At 41.5% G+C, this 21761-nt stretch overlaps 2 protein-coding genes and 1 pseudogene across 4 annotated transcripts in view; all 3 read right to left on the bottom strand.

Annotated features, from left to right (window-relative positions):
* Positions 1–1787: 1787 nt before the first annotated feature.
* The window catches only part of LOC308103702 (CSC1-like protein 1), a 63094-nt gene continuing 43120 nt past the window's right edge, over positions 1788–21761 (bottom strand). For both annotated transcript variants that reach the window (XM_080453827.1, XM_080453826.1), the window contains 6 exons: positions 21364–21526; positions 20805–20910; positions 7038–7205; positions 6121–6236; positions 5961–6002; positions 1788–4632 (listed from right to left, as the gene is read on the bottom strand). In XM_080453827.1, the coding sequence (XP_080309953.1) occupies positions 4489–4632; positions 5961–6002; positions 6121–6236; positions 7038–7205; positions 20805–20910; positions 21364–21526 (739 nt within the window). In that variant the 3' untranslated portion in view covers positions 1788–4488. The remainder of the gene's footprint in view (positions 4633–5960; positions 6003–6120; positions 6237–7037; positions 7206–20804; positions 20911–21363; positions 21527–21761) is intronic.
* LOC308103880 (E3 ubiquitin-protein ligase TRIM39-like) lies at positions 9568–12806 on the bottom strand (the record flags this gene model as incomplete). The annotated part of the gene is made up of 2 exons (XM_080454090.1): positions 9568–10934; positions 12677–12806. The coding sequence occupies 2 exons, from the start codon at positions 12804–12806 to the stop codon at positions 9568–9570; spliced, it is 1497 nt and encodes a 498-aa protein (XP_080310216.1).
* Positions 17230–18619, bottom strand: LOC308103881 (E3 ubiquitin-protein ligase TRIM35-like; annotated as a pseudogene). Its single transcript has one exon. The product of its transcript is annotated as an E3 ubiquitin-protein ligase TRIM35-like (transcript).

Genomic DNA, 21761 nt, shown 5'->3' on the forward strand with positions numbered 1-21761 from the left:
AGACCTCTCAGCACCACACACACACACAGATAATTGAGCTATACGACGTGTCGCGGACAGGCTTGGCGGGAATGGGTCCTCCACCACCTAATTCATGTTATGAGTTATCACTGCTCTCATGACCAGAGAGACTAAATATTTACCCTCCAGTGTCACGCCGTGCAGACAAACACTGGTGCTCCCTGTCTAAGATGTAATGTGTGGTTATTAGCAGCGGTGTAATTACTGCATCATGTGAACCAGAATGATGCTGCCTGGTGTACGTGACTGTGTGCATGTGTGACTGTGTGTGCATGTGTGACTGTGTGTGCATGTGTGTATTACAGGCGGGGTTGTGTTTGGATATTAATTCTCTGAATTACGCCAGGCATTGTTTCAGCCTCTCTAGTTGGTCATTACACAACCGACAGGCCAAGCCAGTGCTGTGCTGTTGTAGTGTTGTACCACGACAGACTGGGCTGGACCTGAACAATGCGCTCTATAAATCACTGCTGGAATGGAACTAGTAGTAGCAGGCCTATTAAGTACATGATTTACTCAAAACTTACTCAACTTTTACTTGACTTGAGTATTTCCATTTTAGTTCCACTCAACTACATCTCAGAGGAAAACCTACTTTTTACTCCACCAGTTATTATTTAGTTATATTTACTCCAATTTAGATGAATATAAAACATGCCGATACATTATGTTGTAATATACAGTAAGCTACGCCGGTGGATCTCAAACTTTTTCATGTCAAGGACCCCCAAAATGATATGTATTTGGACGCGGACCCCCATCTCAAAATATTTCGTTCCAGGGACCCCCCAGAAGCAAAGATTTGAATTACAAATGTTCGCTTTAACAAACTATATATTCAAAGGCTTGCACACATTTTCACGATTAAAAAAAAATAGCAGATCTACAAGCTCATAGCGCGGCACCGCGCTATGAGCTTGTAGATCTGCTATTTTTGAATAGCCAAAGTGTAAAAGGTTAAAGCAGTTAAAATTATTGTGATGCTATATTAACACATTTTGCTGGGGACCCCCTGGAACCCCCCCAAGGACCCCTGGGGGTCCGCGGACCCCACTTTGAGAACCAATGAGCTACGCAGCAGCACCAATTAATTCATACATCACATGAAATCGTTGCCCAGCTTTACCAGCTGCAACATTAACTAATTATTACAACCAAAATTACGATTGTGAAATGGACTACAGGCATATTTTGATGCCAATACTTTTGTACTTTTACTCAAAGTAACATTTCGGACACAGGACGTCTTCTTGTGACAGAGTATTTCTACATTGTTGTACTTCTCCTTTTATATCTGAGTATGTCTACTATGAATGAGACGTTGATCAGCGGGGTCGATCGTATAAAATCACCTCCTTGGCTTGAGAACTTGTTTCCCCAGATTATACTGGACTAAATTATAAGAGGCTTTAGCAGGCGCTAATGCTTCTTAATGTTCATTAACACCATGTAAACACTACTGTAGGTCAGAGCTAATTAGTGCAGTATAAAGACAGAGTAGGATACACAGTAAAACCCAGTGTTAATGTATCAGTTTCTAACTCTTGACAGTGTCCTAATGGCACCAAATGGACCCCCATCTGTACAGTTCATAGAAGACCACGTACGGCTCATACCAGTGTCAGCCTGAATTAGAATGAACTCTTCAGTTCAGATGTGTGTGTGTTCTTCTATTTCACTGCTTAATAGTAGAGAACGAGAGGAACTTTTAAGAGAACCTTTTGCAGGACAACAGCATCCCCTACAGACACACACGGAGACGTGCATTACTTCAACACATTTTTTAAATCCATTTTACTGTAGGTCAATATTTATTAACACTGAAAACTGTGCCTTCATTACATTAACAATATGTTCATCAAAGATACAAATGTTGTCAAATAAAAGAAGACGTTTGGTGCCTTGAAAATGTGTAACAGCTTTTGTAGAGCAATATCAGTTCATAGCAAAGTGAAAATGATTCAACGTCAACTTTTCTGAAATAATTTGGTTGCCTTGTTAAATAATAACTCTCCAAGGTGCAAAACATTATTTAAAAGTACAGTAGAATGTAACCCGTTATCTTTATTTAAATGAATTTACATTCTTTAAAGCTGCAATGTGGAATTTATTTTAATGAATAAAATCATATTTTAACCGATGTGTATTGTAGCATTATGTCAGGGTTAGACTGGAGCTCTGAACTGCCTGTTGCCTGTACTACTGACAAATTAAATAGAGATAAGAGGTTTCTGCCCGACAACAACGATATGCATTATAACTGTAACGCGCTATTGCCCAACACCAGGATCAAATGGGACATAAATTACAGATTGCAGCTTTAATAATGAACTTTCCTTCCTTTAAACCAGAGCAACGCGTCTTAAAGTAATAATAAGCAAACCAGTGGCTAGACTGTAAACAAATAAAATGTCACAGAGTCTATAGGTATAAAATTCCCACAAATATTGAGATAACAGTTTGTCCAACATGTTTCAACAGGAAGCTCTTGATAACAAACACCAGACAGTTCTCTGTCCGTACAAAACACATAGGATGTGAGGTACAAACAAAGGCACAATGGAGACGTTTAAAAACCCAGGTGATAAACTACACTACCAACATATTACAAACACACACAGTCAGGCAGCATGTTATGTTTTCTATCTACACAGTACAATCCTCCCTGTTCATTTATCCATGTGAAGAAGAGTGTACAAATGTCCATTTGGTTGCATTTGTACAAGTAAAAGGGGGTGTAAGTGATATTTATTTGTACAAATAAGTGTTAAATAGCTCTATATTCCCCTTGCAATCATTGCTATACAGTGTTTGTTCTCCCCCAGCTCTTTGGTAGACAGATCGTTTGTTTTCATGCAGGATAAAGTGGAACTGGAAGTGATGTGGGGGAAAAAAGAGTAACATTTGTATCCCGACCTGAACATATATTTTCCCCCAGTACTGAACAAACACCAATGAACCAACTAACAGGAGGGGACCAAGTATAGACCCCTGGGGAACCCCGTAGGTAATTTAAGTGTTTAACTGAACAGTGAGGATTGTACTGTGAACCACTATGGCATCTATAGTGGCTTGATTGGTTTGGTCATTGTTGTATGATTGGCTACACAGCGAGTTCATGATCACCATGGATGTTGGCTGTGTGTTCAGGCTGTGTGTTCAGGCTGTGTGTTCAGGCTGTGTGTTCAGGCTGTGTGTTCAGGCTGTGTGTTCAGGCTGCGTGTTCAGGCTGTGTGTTCAGGCTGTGTGTTCAGGCTGTGTGTTCAGGCTGTGTGTTCAGGCATGGATGCACATGCACTACAGTCACTGTATGGAGAGTGTGTTCTTATGCTTGTTTTCAAAGGGCACTTTGTGGCTTAACATTCTTTCTTTGGTAAAATTCTTGTCCTCGTGGAGTGTGTGTGTACAGAACTGTGCTTTACAGCAGTGATTCTCAAACATGTTCATATCTAAATGTTTTGTGCCAGCGACGCCCATAAGACGGGGTCTTATAGGACCCTCCTCGAAAATGTAATGCTGAATCTCAAGGGATTATTCCTACTAAAGAATTTAATTCAAGAGAAGATAATGTGTCGTTATAAATTGTCGAAATTATTCCCCGTTTTCCCACAATATTTTGAATGTAGCCGAAGTACATAAAGGGTTAAAAAACTGTTCCTCATTTTGCTGGGGACCCCCACCAAGGAACCCCCTGGGGGGGTCCGTGGACCCCACTTTGAGAACCACTGCTTTACAGCATGCCATCTGGAGTGTTAATTTAACACTGAAGAGTGTAAAAAAGGACCCGTAAGGGTGATAAACTAACACTAAAGCTTTGTGGTGTAAAACGTTTGACATATTTGTCCTTCATGGGTTTCTCCACCAATGGCATCTTAAAGAGATGCTTGTTTACAGTTCAGTAACCATGATCCATAACTCAGATGGAATTAACGTCAATTCCTCTTCTTGTTTGCTCTCTTTGCTGTAGAGAGAGAACGCAATGTTTGACACAGGAACTCACTTTAACCGCCTGTTTCCTCACAGTGTGTTGTTGTAGTTTTTGCAGCTCCAGGCTTTTTTTGGAAGCGAGTCCACTCTCCTCTCTAGCGCCACCTGGAGTTCCCAACGAGGAAGAGAGCGGTGGGGACTGAAGTCAACTCAAAACGCTGACCGTCTGGACAGTCTGACTTCCAACGCCCTGAAAGATGCTTTAACCACTTTACACCCTGGTGTCCATATTTTGGTCATTATAGGCGAAAACTTTCAAAACATTTTTTATTCTTTCTCAAAATATTTAAAAATGTATTACGAATACCGAAAACAGCAAAAAATAGCAGATCTACGAGATGTAGCAGATCTTGTAGACGGCTATTTAGCATAAAATAGGGCTATAAAGTGGTTAAGGTTAGGAAGAGTACCAAGTCAGCACTCAGGATGAGGGTGTCAGCTGTGCTCCAGCGCCTCTGCCTGCCTGGGGGGGGGGGGGATTCAGGGTTCCAGGGGGTCCTCGTCGTCCACAGGACTGGAGCCGTTGGTGGGACTGTTGTGTGTGGAGCCGTAGAACTGTGGAGACCTCTTTGGGTCACCACCGCTGGATGATGACTCAGCTTGCACTATTTGGGGAAGGTACACCTGTGGACACACCATCTGATCATTATACTACAGGCACGGTTGCCGGATTTTGCGAGAGAAATAAGCAACCAGGTCTATGAAAACAAGCCCAAAAGAATCGACTATTAGGCCACATGAGCGCTTTGAACCTATATGCATCGGCCATTTGAAAATCTTGACCAAAAATGTGTAACATTTTGAATATTTTAACAAGACAAATCTGGTACGGGGGTCCCTGGCACAACATATTTTTAGATGGGGGGGGTCGGTGGACAAATAGCCTACATATTTGAGAGAGAGAGAGAGACACACACACACACACACACACACACACACACACACACACACACACACACACACACACACACACACACACACACACACACACACACACACACACACACACACACACACACAGAGAGACACCATCTGACCACTGTACTACAGCCTTGACAGATACAGTACATCTATCTGGCCGATATAAACTCCTCATAAAAAGTTCGGAAACGTATCTTCAGTCGATTATTTCTCCCCTTCAATAATACCAATTATATTATTATATCATTCTCATCGTTGATTAGTCACCTTTGCAACGAGGTATAACTTAGGAAGGATCGTGCAATCGTGGAATGAGCAACACCGCTAAACGTGTAGGTAGCTCTCGTTTTGAGCGACCTGCCAGCACACTGACTGACACCTGAGCATGGGTCCTGCAACTTTGTTGAGTTTGTGTTGATGCTCCAAGCATTATGTAAAAACTACATAAAAACTAAGCTAGGATGACTAAAACTAAGACTAAATATATTGACAATTTCGTCAATTTCAACAAATAAAAACTAGACTAAAATGTTAGTGAGGGACTAGTGGAGAAGAGATCCAGTAGAACTAAAAGACAAGTCATCTTATGTTTGGTTGCGCTCGTGTTGTGAGCTTGTAGATCTGCTATTTTCAGCCATTACGACACCATCAAGGCACCACCAGACTAAATCAACTGTAGATTTAGTTGACTATAATCTAATGATATTTAGTTGACTAAAATATGACTACAACTAAATTACATTTGATTCAAAAGAGTGTCCAAATCAACACTGCCCCCATGGAAAGATGCCACGTTTGTCCCTTCAGGACACTTTACCGTGCAATAGGGCAGAGTGGCAGCATTATTTGGTGACTCCAAAATCAGACTTATTACTTACTGTTATTGCTCTGGCTTTAAATTCTGAGAGACAATGAACACCACCAGACTGATAGAACTACCAACAAGCCTTAACTGGCTTTGAATGGACTACTGTTACACAAAATGTTAAGCTGAAGACCAGTGAAAAGAACATTATTACTACAACACTTACCAGGTGCCTGTCTGTAAGTCCATCGGCATCCTCCTCCTTCACCTGCAACACACCAACAGCATTAGATGTGGAAACAGCACGTAAACACACACACACACACACACACACACACACACACACACACACACACCACACACACACCACACACACACAGACTCACCACATAAGTGAGTGGACTGAGGTACTTGAAGTGTCCAAACAAGGTGTAGCTGAGACAGATGAAGACTGTGATACACAACACCACCAAGGTGAAGAGAGACGTACTAGCCTTGAAGCCTGAGATGTCACACACACACACACACACACACACACACACACACACACACACACACACACACACACACACACACACACACACACACACACACACACACACACACACACACACACACACACACACACACACACACAAGAGGGATTAGAATTACACATCAACATATTGTGTGCAAGGCTATTCATATGCAGGGCATAGCTGGCGGTGCCAGGACTCGGGACTCAAACAAAGAACCTTGCGGTCCAAAAGGCGAGTGCTCTACTGACCGAGCTACCCGGACACTAAACAGTGGGCGGCAGTGGCTCAGGGGTAGAGTGGCCGGTAGAGTGGCCGGATGGAAGCCGTGAGGTTTCCAGTTCGATCCTGGGCTCCTCCAGAGTTAGTGTGGAAGTGTCCTTGAGCAAGACACTGAACAGGAGCAGGTTGGTGCCTTGCATGGTTTCCTCCTCCATCGGTGTGTGAATGTGTGTGTGAATGTGTGTGTGAATGGGTGAATGTAATGCACAATCTATGTAAAGCGCTTAGGATGAAAGCGTTGTATAAATGCACCATTTACTAAACGGTCTAATGACGGCATGTCTTCCCTGTGGCACTCTGACATCATGTTGATGATGTCATATATGATGACGTGAGTCTTGCCCAAATATGGGCGGATAGTGAAAAGATGTGAAATATATTCCCATAAAAATCTACACTGATCCGACCAACAGTTTGCGTCATTAACCACAGACACAACTCTTTTGTGTGTGTGTGTGTGTGTGTGTGTGTGTGTGTGTGTGTGTGTGTGTGTGTCTGTCTCTCACCTGTCCGGAGCACAGAGAAGAAGTAGAGCCAGATGAGACAGATGATGGGCGCGGCCAGGGCTTGATTGACAGCTCCCAGGTGGACCTGGCGGTCCTGGCGAGCCGGCAGGTAGGCGAAGTACAGGTTGTGTTTATCCACCAGGTTTTTCAACATGAGATACAACAGACCTACACACACACACACACACACACACACACACACACACACACACACACACACACACACACACACACACACACACACACACACACACACACACACACACACACACACACACACACACACACACACAGTACAGGTTGTGTTTATCCACCAGGTGTTTCAGCATGAGGTATGTATTATGTACACATCAGGCGGCAAGCATCCAGTTTTTAAATTGAAGCCATATACAGTAGGAAGTGACAGTTCATATGAATGGCCCCTAGTTTAGCTACTGTATTTCTACTGTATATTATAGTAGGGTATGTTTCTAGGGCTTCTACTGGTTCTACCCGCCCTCGCTGTGGTTGCAGCCAATAGCAGTTGTTTTCTGTTTATTTTAATTAATCATAAATCATTCATACCTTTGCCTTTACAGATCTATATTAGAACGCATTCATATTGCAGAATTATTTTGTAGATTGACAGGATATGTCCAAAATCAATAAATGAAACTAATTAATTTAAACCATTTGTCATTCATCCAAACTCACAAAGGTATTCTATAATTTATGAGGAAGGTGTGTAGTATTAGATTAGAATATAGGCTAATACCTTTATAATAAAATACAATCTAATCTTCCTTTATGCTCTCATTATTATGATGCAAAATTTTTTTTTGTAATTCCCCATGTAGGAAATTATGTTTTCAAATTCTTAATGCTTACCCACCAGTGTTACTCAAATATGTCATGCTAACACACCCTGCAGTAAGACTGGACTAGAATCACATGCAGTTATGAATCATGAAAATCCACTACTGTAGCTCACTGTAAAAACAGCCATGACTTCAGAACATTTTTTCTATATTCAGACTTTAATTATGAATGCAGTCACATTAAACATCATAAACACTGTCTCCCATATCATTGAGCGACTATACAACATACAATGACAGTTCACTCCAGTTATTTATTTATTCTTTACATTCTTTTCTACTGCAGGAAATCAGTATGTTCATCAGTCATTTTCTTAAGTAGGATCGAAGTTTTTTTAACCACATGTTTATGTTATTGTTATTTGTACAATACATGAAAAGAATAGAAAACAAAGTACAGTTTTGGTACATTAGTCTGATACATCATAGTAGGCCTGACCTCGATTAATAGTCGACTAATCGCTCGAGGGAGTCTGATTCGACTGCCAATCTCTCAGTCAAATCCAATCAAAAAAAAATGCATGATTCGACTACCAGTCGACTAATAGGCAACATTTGGCCAATCAGATTTGACCACCAGTTCCAACCATGTGCACTGGCCTGGTGCAAATTTGGCCATAAATGAATGACAGTTTGTCCAAACATCAACAAACTAGATGGATATGTTTAATTAAGCTGTTGAAACAAGTCCCCATAAACTGAACAGTAGGGGTGATGGTATTGCTAAAGGTCATGCCCTGGCACACATTTAGCTGTACATGAATGAGTGTACAGTATGTCCGGTTGTCATGCAACCTGTTAATTATCTTTAATACAGTTTTCAGAAACTTTCAAAAGACTAGATCGCTTGCAGTCCATGTTGGCTTGAAACCCCAAATTGCTGCTTTGCAGCTATATTTATTATTATTTTGATACTTTAATGTATAATCTGAACCTCAAATATGATTATAATAATAACCATCACTAACTAACAATCATTAACATTACAATTATACACATTACATAACTTTTAGCATTACTATTATTATTGATAGTTGACAGTTGATAATAGAAGCATTTATTATTATAATGATTATTTTTTTAAATATATCTTTGGGGCTTTTTGGCCTTTAGTTATAGTCACAATAGAGACAGACAGAAAACAGGGAGAGAGAGATGGGGAGAAACATGCAGCAAAGATCGCCGGGATTGGGACTCAAACCCACGATGCGCTGTCAGGCTACATTGGAGCCTAGTTGCCCAGACCGCTAGGCCAGCGATCTGGGCCATAATTATTGAGTATTAAGTAAAAACAGTAGATGTTATTCATAACAACTTAATCATCCCATCATTATGAACATGTTGATGACATCACAGATCAGAGTGTTACTTTAGACACTTGTGTTGATTGTCATCCATAGACCACAACATTATTATATAGTCTCTGTCGGGTAGAAACCTCATACTGTATGTCCAAAAGTATAACTTTTTAGGATTCAAATTAAAAAGTATGAAAAGTAGCTTGAAACGCGTCGCGATCTGCTACTTTTGATGTGTTTTTTTTACACTGTATGATCAAGTAGAGCGTTAATTTACAAAAAAACACAAAGGGTTAAATATAAGAGGTTTCTGCCCGACAGCAACGATACAGATACTATACTAATGTTCACCATCAAACAACATCATCATGATGTCTAACTATCCACAGTTACACTGATCTTCCCTGGTAACATCTTCAGAGTATGACCAGGACCAGTGTAAATGCATGGAAAGAGTTTGTCAGTGAAAGTGTGTGTGAAGGTGTGTATGTGTGTATTAGTATCAGGATCAGAGAATGACAGCGTTCCTTCATTCCAGTCCAGCTGGACTCTGATCCTCTGAGAATTCTGCTTCAGTGAGAGAACAGTGTCTGACCCTGATGAGGAGCATGCTGTGTATTTACCTTCATATAACCATATTATCCAGTATTGACCCCCTCTGTCTCCCTTCCTCTGGTAAGACTCTGCTAACACACCCAGTGTCCAGTCTGTATTGTCTCCAACCTCAACATCCCAGCTGTGAGTCCCTGAGTTAAAGCCCTCAGAACCCAGGACAAAGCAATAGTGGTCAAACCTCTCTGGGTTGTCAGGAAGCAGCTGTCTTACTCCCCATCTCACACTGGTCAAATCATCAGACAGGGTGTATACTGGATAGGCAGTGTTGGGGTCCAGAATGACAGGAGTGTAGGAGACAATGTCCTTCATCTTGTTCCAGACTCTGAAGGTCAGGTTGTTCAGGTGTTTGGTCACGTCTATCAGTGGTCCTGAGACCGGCTGTGGGTCCTGCAGTGTGAACTGGACTCTTTCCATTGTGGTCTTGTAGTTCTGCAGGAATGAGATGTGTTCAGCTCTCAGCTCCTCCTCTATGGCTCTGATGTTGTTTGAAAGGGTTAATATGTCTCTGTCCAGGCCCTCAATCTTCTCCTTCATCATCTGACTCTTCTGCTGCTCTTCCTTCCTCAGTGCAGTGATGCTGGCCTCCTCTTCCTCTTGTAGAAACTGATGAAGCTTTTTAAACTGGTCCTTCATCTGCCTCTCTGTTTTCTGGGCCTGGACCTTAATGTGTTTTGCTGTTTGGTCACAGTTTGTTTTAACTTTATTAAAGACCTTCAGTGTCTCCTGTAAAGGCTTCAGTGATTTCTGGACTTCCTCCTTGTGATCCAGAGCAGCTTCATCGATGGGTCTGAAACAGTGGTTGGTGTGTTTTTTAGAATCTCGACACACAACACACACTGGCTGTTGACATTCCAGACAGAACAGTTTGAGTTTCTCAGCATGCAGACTGCAGAGATCCTCAGACCCTGATGAAGCTCTCGGTCTCTCCTGTATGAAGGCCTCACACAGGTTCTTCAGAGCCAGGTTACGGGGTAGATTATCTGTTGAATGTATTTCCTTACAAACTGGACATTGCTTTATTCCCTTCTGTCTCCACCATTCCTGCAGACAAACTTTACAGAAGCTGTGGCTACATGACAGGAGAACAGGATCTTTAAAGATATCATGACACACAGGACAGGACAAATCTGTAGTGGATCAAATTCATATAACAGTCATTGTGGTATTGATTAATTGAATGTATTAGTAGATGCAACAATCATCACCTGTTCTTCCTTGTTAAACTCCTCTCCCTGACAAAGTATTTTAGAAACAGTCGACTCATGCAAACCTATTTCAAACATAGCCACTACGTGCGAGTCAGTTCTAGAATAAAGCCCATGTAAGGAATGACCATCTGTTGTTATACCTCTGTGTACCATCCTGCCAGTATAAATATGTGTAAGACATTGGTGTTGGGAAGTGATGGGGGAAGCCCTGGAGGGAGACACTAGTCTCTCTCTGCTGTGATGAGATCTACAATAAAGTATGGAGTTTGGTTCCTGACAACTGAGTCCTGCATCTTCCTGATCTGTTTAACTTACATAAAGTAACATGTAAAAGCTGCCATTATAGTTGGCGCTGCGAGCAGGGTGGATGCTTTGCTGTTATAGCAAACACTCCACTTAGAATCTTAAGAAGATGGGAGCAAAACCGAGCAGAAAGAAAATGCAGCGACAACTCGACGACCAACAGAAGGCCTTGGAAGATCAACGTGACAAAGCAAAGAGAATGCAACAACAACTCAATGACCAGCGTGACAAAGCTAAGAGGGCCGCAATGCTACAGCAAGAACAACTCAACGACCAACGGAAAGAAGTGACATTACTGCGAGAACACCTTGACAGAACTATGGTGACATTAGCAGATCTACAAGCCAATACTTCTCCTGATGACTACAATGTGAGGCAGAAGGAGCCAAACTGCAGGAGAGACACACAACTGACTGCTACTACACCCAAGGAACACCCAGATGTCACAGCGACGCTCTGTCCAAGTAACCTATTCCCATTAATTCCATATCTAAACCCTCATCCCCGTCCGGGGGCTGGGGCACAGCAAGCAGGGATAGATGCGTATTCTGCAACAGTACATGTTCAGCGAAACTGGACACCTGATGAATTAAATGACATTGTGAAGGACCTTCCAGACCCCAGAATTGATGTGGTACGCTGGTGTGAGGCTGTGTTAGATTTGATTGAGATGTACGAGCCATCGGCAAGAGAGCTGGAATTAGTATTTCACAAAGTCTTTGGATTAAGGTGGCTACGTCTCAGGGGAAACTTTGATGTGACTGGAGAAAGAGATGACATCATCACTGGACAGCTGCAGAATCGAGATGGTCTTTTTGACAGGGTGAAAGCAGCTTTTCCAGTACGCACTGATTGGCCGAAAATTCACAGCACTAAGCAATGGGCTGATGAAACCTGTGACACCTACAGAAATAGAATGGAGGACTGCTTTCAGAAGCATTGTGGTGTGACACTAGACAACCCGGCTTACAGTGACTTGTTAAAAACTGCCGTGATCAATGGCTTGCGCCCGTCCATCCATAACTTCCTGTATTGGATGGGAAAGTCGGAACCTCACTGAGGTGTGGGGACATGCACAGCACGCTGAGAGGCACATGCTCTCACAAGAAGACGGGAGGAAGAAGAAATTGGAAAGAGCACAGTTGATGTTCTATGAGAACCACCGGCAGCCACCACAGGGGGAACAACAGCAGCAGCAACCAAATCAGGAGTCACATAGGAAGAAAAGGAGCCGTGAATGGAGGCAAAGAAGAGGAGGAAACAGTGAGCCATATGACATAGTGGTCTTATGTCATTACTGTGCCTCAGATGACCACATGGAGAGGGAGTGTCCTGTCAAAAGGAGGGCATGGCTGCACCAGCAGCACCCAGACCAGGATCACGAACAATATGGGGCAGGGTCTGTTCCATGCAAGTAGGGGCCAGGTGGAAATGCTGTGGCCAACTATCCAGAACGGGGTGGACCACATCCACTGCCTTGCCCCACATCGGGCTCCACAGGCTCCATGGCAATACGGACCAGGTGACAATGTTAATACAACAGGCACCAATTCACTACATGCGGAGCAGGCTCCATGAAAGGGTCATGTCCTGAGTTATGTTCTGAACGGTTTAATTTACTTTGCAAGTTCTATTCATTGTCATACTAAAAATAGTGAGTGATAAAATGAATTTATTTGAGATAACCTCCTTAAAAATCGCAGTACAATCCGATCCAAAATGGAAAATTATATTCTACTAAATTAATGTAAGAAAAATATTGTTTAATGGTACTTCCTTAAAAATCGCAGTACAATCCGATCCAAAATTGAGAATTATATTCTACTAATTAATGTAAGGAAAATACTGTTTAATGGTGGGGTAATATGCCTAAAATAAAAGACAATAATGTCATAGAACTTGAGTAAGTCAGTATTGTAATCTATTTTCACACACATGAACTATATAGTTCACTCATCAGTCTGGTTCCCCCACTTTCTTTCCTCTCCCCAGAATAGCTGACAGGGGGGAAGGGGGGTGGCAGGTGCGATAGGGGCCGTGTGTGTCAGTGAGAAAACAGATTTTATTTGTCTCCAGTCCACTTATTCTGCTCTTGCTAGATATATGTTAAGTAAAACTCGGATTAAAATAAACACACCACGTGTAGACAAATTTCCATGTGGCAAGAACTTTTACATAATTCTATATTTTTTATTCCATGTAGCGAAATGCCCGAGTGATGAAAATTCCATGGTGTATTGATAGTGCCATACTGTGATGAAAAATCCATTCGGTAGCAAATTCCACGTGTTGATATATTTAAAATAAAAGAACTAAAATACTAAAAATAATAATCCGTAGGCTAGAACTTGATGGTTGTCAAGCAAATTGTTATAGCAATTTTTGAGTGACTGATAGAGATAGTATTAAGACAGGTTAAACTGTACCTCGGTTGATTATTACATGTTACTGTATAGCAAAAAGTTTGTGTGCGGCTTTCCGGATCATGGGTCCGGCCAATGGTTTCTGCAGGACCATTGGTCGGTCCATTATTCCGTGAAAGTTACTCACAAACTTTGGGGGGTAAGGGAACATTTTTATTAAGGGAACATTTTTATTTAAATTGTATTAAATTAAATTAAATTAATTTTCAATTGAGGACTTTTATGTCAACAAGATCATATGGAGTCTAAAACAGAGACCGGTGACAGGCCGAGATAGTTCTATTTTTCAAAGGATCAATTACCTGACCTGATGGCTACATTTAGGTCTTAACTAGCTACTAAATAGGTAATACAATAAAGCTATGAGGTGTAGTGTGGAACTACACCACCATAATAGTATTTAAAAGAAGCAATGGCAATCTTCCCCAAAAATGGCAGATCTACAAGCTGCAGATCAGATATAACATTTCCAAAAAATTGTATAAATCTACAAGCTGCATCAGTTGTTTAACAAATGTCAAAGAGCATAGCATTATCAAAGATACAGTATGCCAAAAGGTCCTATGATTTTTAAATACATAAGAAGTGAAGTGTGGGGGAAAATAATGGTTATTGGTGTTGACTTTCTCTGTAACCATTACTGTAGAATTGTTGAATACACTGTTTGAGGATACGTGACCAGTAGCATATGCGCAATGCTTGCTTGTCACTGCCATCACACGTGTATCTAACAATACAGTTTTGTTTTGAATATTTGTACATAATTGTATCCCATTGAATTAGCATAATGTCCTGTCATTCTATGAATTTTCTCTATTTTCATAGGACATAAATACTTTATATTTATGCCCTAAGGGGTCGAATGTAGTGGATAAAATTCATATAACAGTCATTGTGGTATTGATTAATTGAATGTATTAGTAGATGCAACAATCATGTTCTTCCTTGTTAAACTCCTCTCCCTGACAAAGTATTTTAGAAACAGTCGACTCATGCAAACCTATTTCAAACATAGCCACTACGTGCGAGTCAGTTCTAGAATAAAGCCCATGTAAGGAATGACCATCTGTTGTTATACCTCTGTGTACCATCCTGCCAGTATAAATATGTGTAAGACATTGGTGTTGGGAAGTGATGGGGGAAGCCCTGGAGGGAGACACTAGTCTCTCTCTGCTGTGATGAGATCTACAATAAAGTATGGAGTTTGGTTCCTGACAACTGAGTCCTGCATCTTCCTGATCTGTTTAACTTACATAAAGTAACATGTAAAAGCTGCCATTATAAATCCAAAAGAGACAACTTGGAAGCCATTTAGTCTCTGAGTGAAGCTACAAACACTCTGCTCAATAAAGGGTGTCAGTCAGTGGTGGTAACACTTCCTCCTCTAGAATGTTCAGCAGCAGTCAGTCAACCCATGGAGACTTGAGTCAGCAGCAGTTTCCAGTGGTCCGGGTCAGTATTCCTTCCTGTAGCTGTGGAAAGACAGTCTGTCCTCCTCAGTGGAAGTTGTGTCTGATCTGAAGGTGAATCCTATTGCCCGTCTCTCCGTGTGTGTGTGTGTGTGTGTGTGTGTGTGTGTGTGTGTGTGTGTGTGTGTGTGTGTGTGTGTGTATGTGTGTGTGTGTGTGTGTGAGCATGTTCCGAGGGGAGTAAGATTAACAACCTCTCTGTTTCCTGTTTTATGTCAGATGAGTCTCACAAGGGGCAGAGCCTTGACAACACCATAAAATAGTTTCAAAGTTCAATTATATTCACCCTTTCATCCACTGAGGGCGGAGGCAGCAATGCAAGTCACCTGCTGCTGGAGCAGTTAGACGTTCAGTGTCTTGCTCAAGGACATTTCTATACGCAGTGTCAGGTAGAGAGCTTTTCAGAGGATATCAAGACATCACAGGAAGACAGGAGAGAGACATGTCATGTGACACGTCTTGAAGAGAGTTTTAAAGTCAACAGACAAAAAAGGTGCTTTTAAGGATTTGTCCAATCAGTTACACTCCTATTGGTAAATGTTTACACTGGGAGATAATTAACACTACATATGTAGTGAAGGTATAAAATGTAAAATATGGCAAAACTTTAGGTATGAATTCAGCAGGAAAGGCAAGCCTGCCAATAAAATGGCAGGGAACAACAACATGTCAATGTTGGCGAAGCATCTATCAGAAAGATACCCTGATAAAAGATGATCTGATCACCAAAGTCCAACCGGTGTGATAGTTAATAAGTAAAATATAGGCGTCCACTAGTACATGCTTTAACTCGTATTATAAGTGATCTCATACAGGGAGATTATGACCTCTGTTCCACTAGCTAATTATGATTAAATCAAGTTTCATCATGTGACTTCTCACACACAAACTCATTACAGCACCAAACCACAACTGCTGTTGAGTCATTGCCACTGTACCAGTGACCCAGCGCTTTGACGCCAATTTTACAGATTATGAAAGTAAAGAATACATATTACAGATTATGAAAATAAAGAATACATATTACATAATTGTAATACGTTTGTATTAATGTGTTATTATGAGGATATATAAGACACCAATTACTTTTATAAATATTTTTAACCCTAACCTCTGATCTGTAGGTATAGTTGCACATCGGTGTTGCAACCACTGGACGAGTTCACAACGTGTGGTGCTGAGACATGTTGTGAACTTGTAGATTTACTCATTTCAGTGCATGATACTGGTGTAAAACTACGTATAAATAAGGTCATTCCAACCCCATCCTCTATACCTAACCTCTAAATGTCTAATCTGATTATTTTCCTAGTTGTAAATCTAACTCAAATTTTTATTTTTTACTATAAAACAAGAGGTGGCATGTTGTGGTAGGGATACAGACATGTATTGACAGCAGCCAGTTTGAATTTGAGTGAATGTTTGGGATGGTCTAAAGCTGTGGTTCCAATACTTTTTTAGCTCAACATCCAAAAGGGAAATGTCTCCCTGGGACCCAAGCTAGTGAAAATAACAGATCTACAACGCGTTGTGAGCTTTCTTTCATTCATTTATGAAATTCTCCAGATTTCTTTTAGAATTTGCATTTAATTCAATGAAGTATTGAGAATTGTTGGCAAAAAAGTGGCTTCAAAACGGTCTGTAGAAAGTGTCCCTTTGAGTGTCATTTTCTTAAAGGGATAGTTCACCCCCAAAATGACTTTTTTCTATGGATTAGTCACCCCATGGAGACTTGAATTCATGGATATTATTATTTTTTTGTCTCATTCCTAAGCCAATAATTTCATGACCGGCACCGGTTCCGGTAGGAGACACAAAGAGTCTCCTTTGTGTCTCCTACCGGAACCGCTGCCTACCGGTCAACTGGTCATCAACTTATTGTCTTAGGAATGCGACACAAAACGTTTTCAACCACAGGTTTGTGTTATCGTTCTTTGTATAATACATGAAAAGAATAGAAAACAGGGTCTGCATGCTTACTACTAGTAATGTTCCCCTTTAAAGACATCATCATGATGTCTAATTATCCAAAGTTACACTGATCTTCCGTGGTAACATCCTCAGAGGTTGAGTCTGACCAGTGTTAATGAATGGAAAGAGTGTGTCAGTGAACGTGTGTGTGAAGGTGTGTATGTGTGTGTTAGTATCAGGATCAGAGAATGACACCTTTCCTTCATTCCAGTCCAGCTGGACTCTGATCCTCTGAAGATTCTGCTTCAATGAGAGATCAGTGGCTGCCCCTGGTCTGGAGCCTGCTGTGTAATTACCTCCCTGTAGCCCTATTCTCCAGTGATGACCTCCTCTGTCTCCCTTCCTCTGGTAAGGCTCTTCTAACACACCCAGACGCCATTGGGTATTGTCTCCAACCTCAACATCCCAGCTGTGAGTCCCTGAGTTAAAGCCCTCAGAACCCAGGATGAGGCCATACTGGTCAAACCTCTCTGGGTTGTCAGGAAGTTGCTGCATTTTTCCATGTCTCACACTGGTCAGATCATCAGACAGGGTGTATGCTAGATTGGCAGTGTTGGGGTCCAGAATGAAAGGAGTGTAGGAGACAATGTCCTTCATCTTGTTCCAGACTCTGAAGGTCAGGTTGCCCAGGTGTTTGGCCACGTCTATCAGTGCTCCTGAGACCAGCTGTGGGTCCTGCAGTGTGAACTGGACTCTTTCCATTGTGGTCTTGTAGTTCTGCAGGAATGAGATGTGTTCAGCTCTCAGCTCCTCCTTTATGGCTCTGATGTTTTTTGAAAGGGTTAACATGTCTCTGTTCAGACCCTCGATCTTCTCCTTCATCATCTGACTCTTCTGCTGTTCTTCATCCCTCAGTGCAGTGATGCTGGCCTCCTCTTCCTCTTGTAGAAACTGATGAAGCTTCTTAAACTGTTCCTTAATCTGCCTCTCTGTAAGCCGGGCCTGGTCCTTAATGTGTCCTGCTATTTGGTCACAGTTTGGCTTAACTTTATTAAACACCTTCAGTTTGTCTCGTAAAGGCTTCAATGATTTCCGGACTTCCTCCATGTAATCCAGAGCAGCTTCATCGCTGGGTCTGAAACTGTGGTCTGTGTGTTTTAGAATCTTGACACACAACACACACTGGCTGTTGACATTCCAGACAGAACAGTTTGAGTTTCTCAGCATGCAGACTGCAGAGATCCTCAGACCCTGATGAAGCTCTCCGTCTCTCCTGTATGAAGGCCTCACACAGGTTCTTCAGAGCCAGGTTATGGGGTGGATGGCCTGTTGAATGTATTTCCTTACAAACTGGACATTGCTTTATTCCCTTCTGTCTCCACCATTGCAGCAGACAAGCTTTACAAAAGCTGTGGCTACATGACAGTATAACTGGATCTTTAAAGATGTCAGAACACACAGGACAGGACAAATCCAAAAGAGACGACTTGTAAGCCATTTAGTCTCTGAGAGAAGCTACAAACACTTCCTCCTCTAGAATGTTCCCTGAAGTTAACTTTCACTGTGAATCGTGGTTGTTGTTAAAGTCCATTCAGCTGACAGAGTCAGCAGCAGGTTCCAGTGGTCTGGGTCAGTATTCCCTCCTGTAGCTGTAGAAACACAGTCTGTCCTCCTCACTGGAAGTTGTGTTTGATCTGAAGGTGAATCGTACTGTCCGTCTCTCCGTGTGTGTGTGAGGATGTTGGTTGTGAGGGGAGTAAGATTAACAACCTCCGTTTCCGGTTTTATGTCAGATGAGTCTGGCAAGGGGCGGAGCCTTGACAACCCCATAAAATAGTTATATTCACCCTTTTATTCACTGAGTGCGGAGGCAGCAATGCAAGACACCTGCTGCTGCATGCCCGCTCAGCGGGGGCAGTGGGTTCGGTGTCTTGTTCAAGGACATTTCTAAACGCAGTGTCCGGAAGAGAGTTTTTTAGGATATCAAGACATCACAGGAAGACAGTCATGTGACACATCTAAGGATTTGAGTTTATGGCAGTTATGTAGTGTTGGTGGACATGGTGACATGGTCCTCTTACAAAGGTTTCCTTACAAGAAACCACGGCAGTGGAAGAGACTTTAAAGATAAGTTAAATATAGGCATCCACGAGTACATGCTTGAACACATACTATAAGTGATCTCATACATGGAGATTCTGACCTCTGTCCCACTAATAATGAAATCAAGTTTCTTCATGTGACTTCACATTACAGCACCAAACCACAACTGCCTTTTCAGATAAGGGTGGATATACATGAAGTACTGATAGAAGAGAGGAGACATGCCCTATATGAGTTAAAAACCCAAGAGGCTTTATATATTACTTACAACTTTATATGTCATAGTTTGTGTCATTGGAATACTAGTTAGTGGAAGTATTTTTTATTTTACCTCATATAACAGAAGGACTGGATAAGGCATATCATTTATACTGTTTTGCTAAGTGTATATATTGGTCCAGGTACCCTCCTTTTTTGAGGATTCAGTCAGATGCGCATGAGCATATTTATTATGTAATGATTTAATGTTTGCTTTAGTACCCCTATATTGGAACAGACTCTGATCAGATGTGCTTCCCTGTATTCAAGGACTGGTTGGAAGTTGTTTGTATGTACAAGGACAGTGGAAGCTCTCTTACCTACGGACACTATAAATGAGACACTTCCGTTGCCCGCTGCATACACCGCGGATGAAGGCTTGACGCCTCAACGCATACGTACGTTGTTCCGTCTGCTCTGCAGTGTACCATGCCAACTTAAATAAAAGTGCCTTAAAGGACAGTTCCATTAGTGCTGGTATTCTCTTACAGAGAATTACTATTGTAAAGTAACTCTTCCAGACCGTGCACCTGGTAAGAAAGCTCAGTAATATTGAAACGAGTTGGAGTCGTGCTCACACCCTTTATTTACTGTACCAGTGACCCAGACAAGCACTTTGATGCCAATTTGACAGATTATGAAAATAAAAAATACATATTACATAATAGCAATACGTTTGCATCACTGTTGTGAGGATATCATTTTAAGATACTAATAACTTTTTTTAAAACACCGGTGTTGCACACCGGTGACCCAAACTAGTGAAAATAGCAGATCTACAAGCTCACAATGCGTTGTGAGCTTGTAAATTGGCTATTTTCACTACTTCTTAAGTTCTTTTTTTTTTATATATATATTTTTTTTCTTAGATTTTCTTTCATTCATTTATGAAATTCTCTTGAAACATTTTTGATTTGTATTTAATGTATTAAGTATTGAGATTTTTTGGGGGGAATTAACTGAACATGTTTTGAAACAATAATCAAAACAAAATGTGGGAAACAAAAAATAAAGGCATACTTACTGTACTAGTGACCTATAAAAATGCATCCACGACCCACAAATGGGTCCGGACCCACAGTTTAGGAAACAGTGGTCTAAAGTGCGTACAAGAAAATGAGAGCTTCCCCACTGAATATGAGTGAGTATGTACATTCTTGGAGATTTACACACACGTGTGCGTCTGTGTGTGTGTGTGTGTGTGTGTGTGTGTGTGTGTGTGTGTGTGTGTGTGTGTGTGTGTGTGTGTGTGTGTGTGTGTGTGTGTGTGTGTGTGTGTGTGTGTGTGTGTGTGTGTGTGTGTGTGTGTGTTAGCCACTCACCAAAAGGCACAATGACAGGACAGGTGATGCTGTAGGCCATGATGACAGTGAACACACACAGAGTCCTGCCGTACATAGCTCCATATTCAAACTCAGAGACCTGGTTCTGGAGAGGGAACATAATCATGCAGAATGTAATCAAGCAGATAAACAAAGTGTTGACATATTACATATAACTATGTACAGACCATACTAAATATAACTAATAACTAGTGATGTACACAGTTATTCCACCAGAGGGAGCTCCACAGACTTTGTACTTTGGAATGGGTTTCCTGCAAGCCTTACACTCAAAGGGCCACAATGGAAAAAAACAAAAGCTTTTTGTGTTTGAATCTTTTGACAGATATTACAATATTATGTTCAGGTGTATATGCCTTTGTGTCAATAATAACACCAATCAATCAATCTATAACTAAACCACAAAATGTGCTATATAAATAACAATTTTTTTTTTTGTTAGAAAATTCTGGGACCTTCCACAGCTACAGTTCTAAGTCAAGGAAAATGTACAAGGCACACACAGTGACATTGGAATGACCGCTGGTCCCTGACTGACCTGTTTGACGTACTTCCTCTCGGCGGCAGAGCGAGCCAGCGCCATGCGGATGGTGTACAGCAGCAGACCTGGCAACCTGAGCAGCTCCATGCCGGAGCCCATCAGGCCCTCCGCGATCACGTAGTTCACGAAGAACGCACCCTGGTCGGGTAGGAACACACACCTGGAGGAGAGTCACCAGGAGAGGAAAAGACAGTGAGACACCGAGGGAGGGAGGGACACACAGACGGCAAGAAGAAAGAAGATTATGAGAGCGGTTTCACTGTGCAGTGTAAGTCAATGAGGAGACCAGTGTTCATTTTGACAGCAAATTTGTATTTAGTTTTAGTCATAGTATTTTGAATAACATTTTATTTAGTTTCAGCCATATTTTAGTCATCTGAATTGTTTTAGTCTTA

Source organism: Gymnoscopelus braueri, assembly GCF_963280865.1.
Source record: "Gymnoscopelus braueri genome assembly, chromosome: 16".
NCBI classification, from domain to species: Eukaryota; Metazoa; Chordata; class Actinopteri; order Myctophiformes; family Myctophidae; genus Gymnoscopelus; species Gymnoscopelus braueri.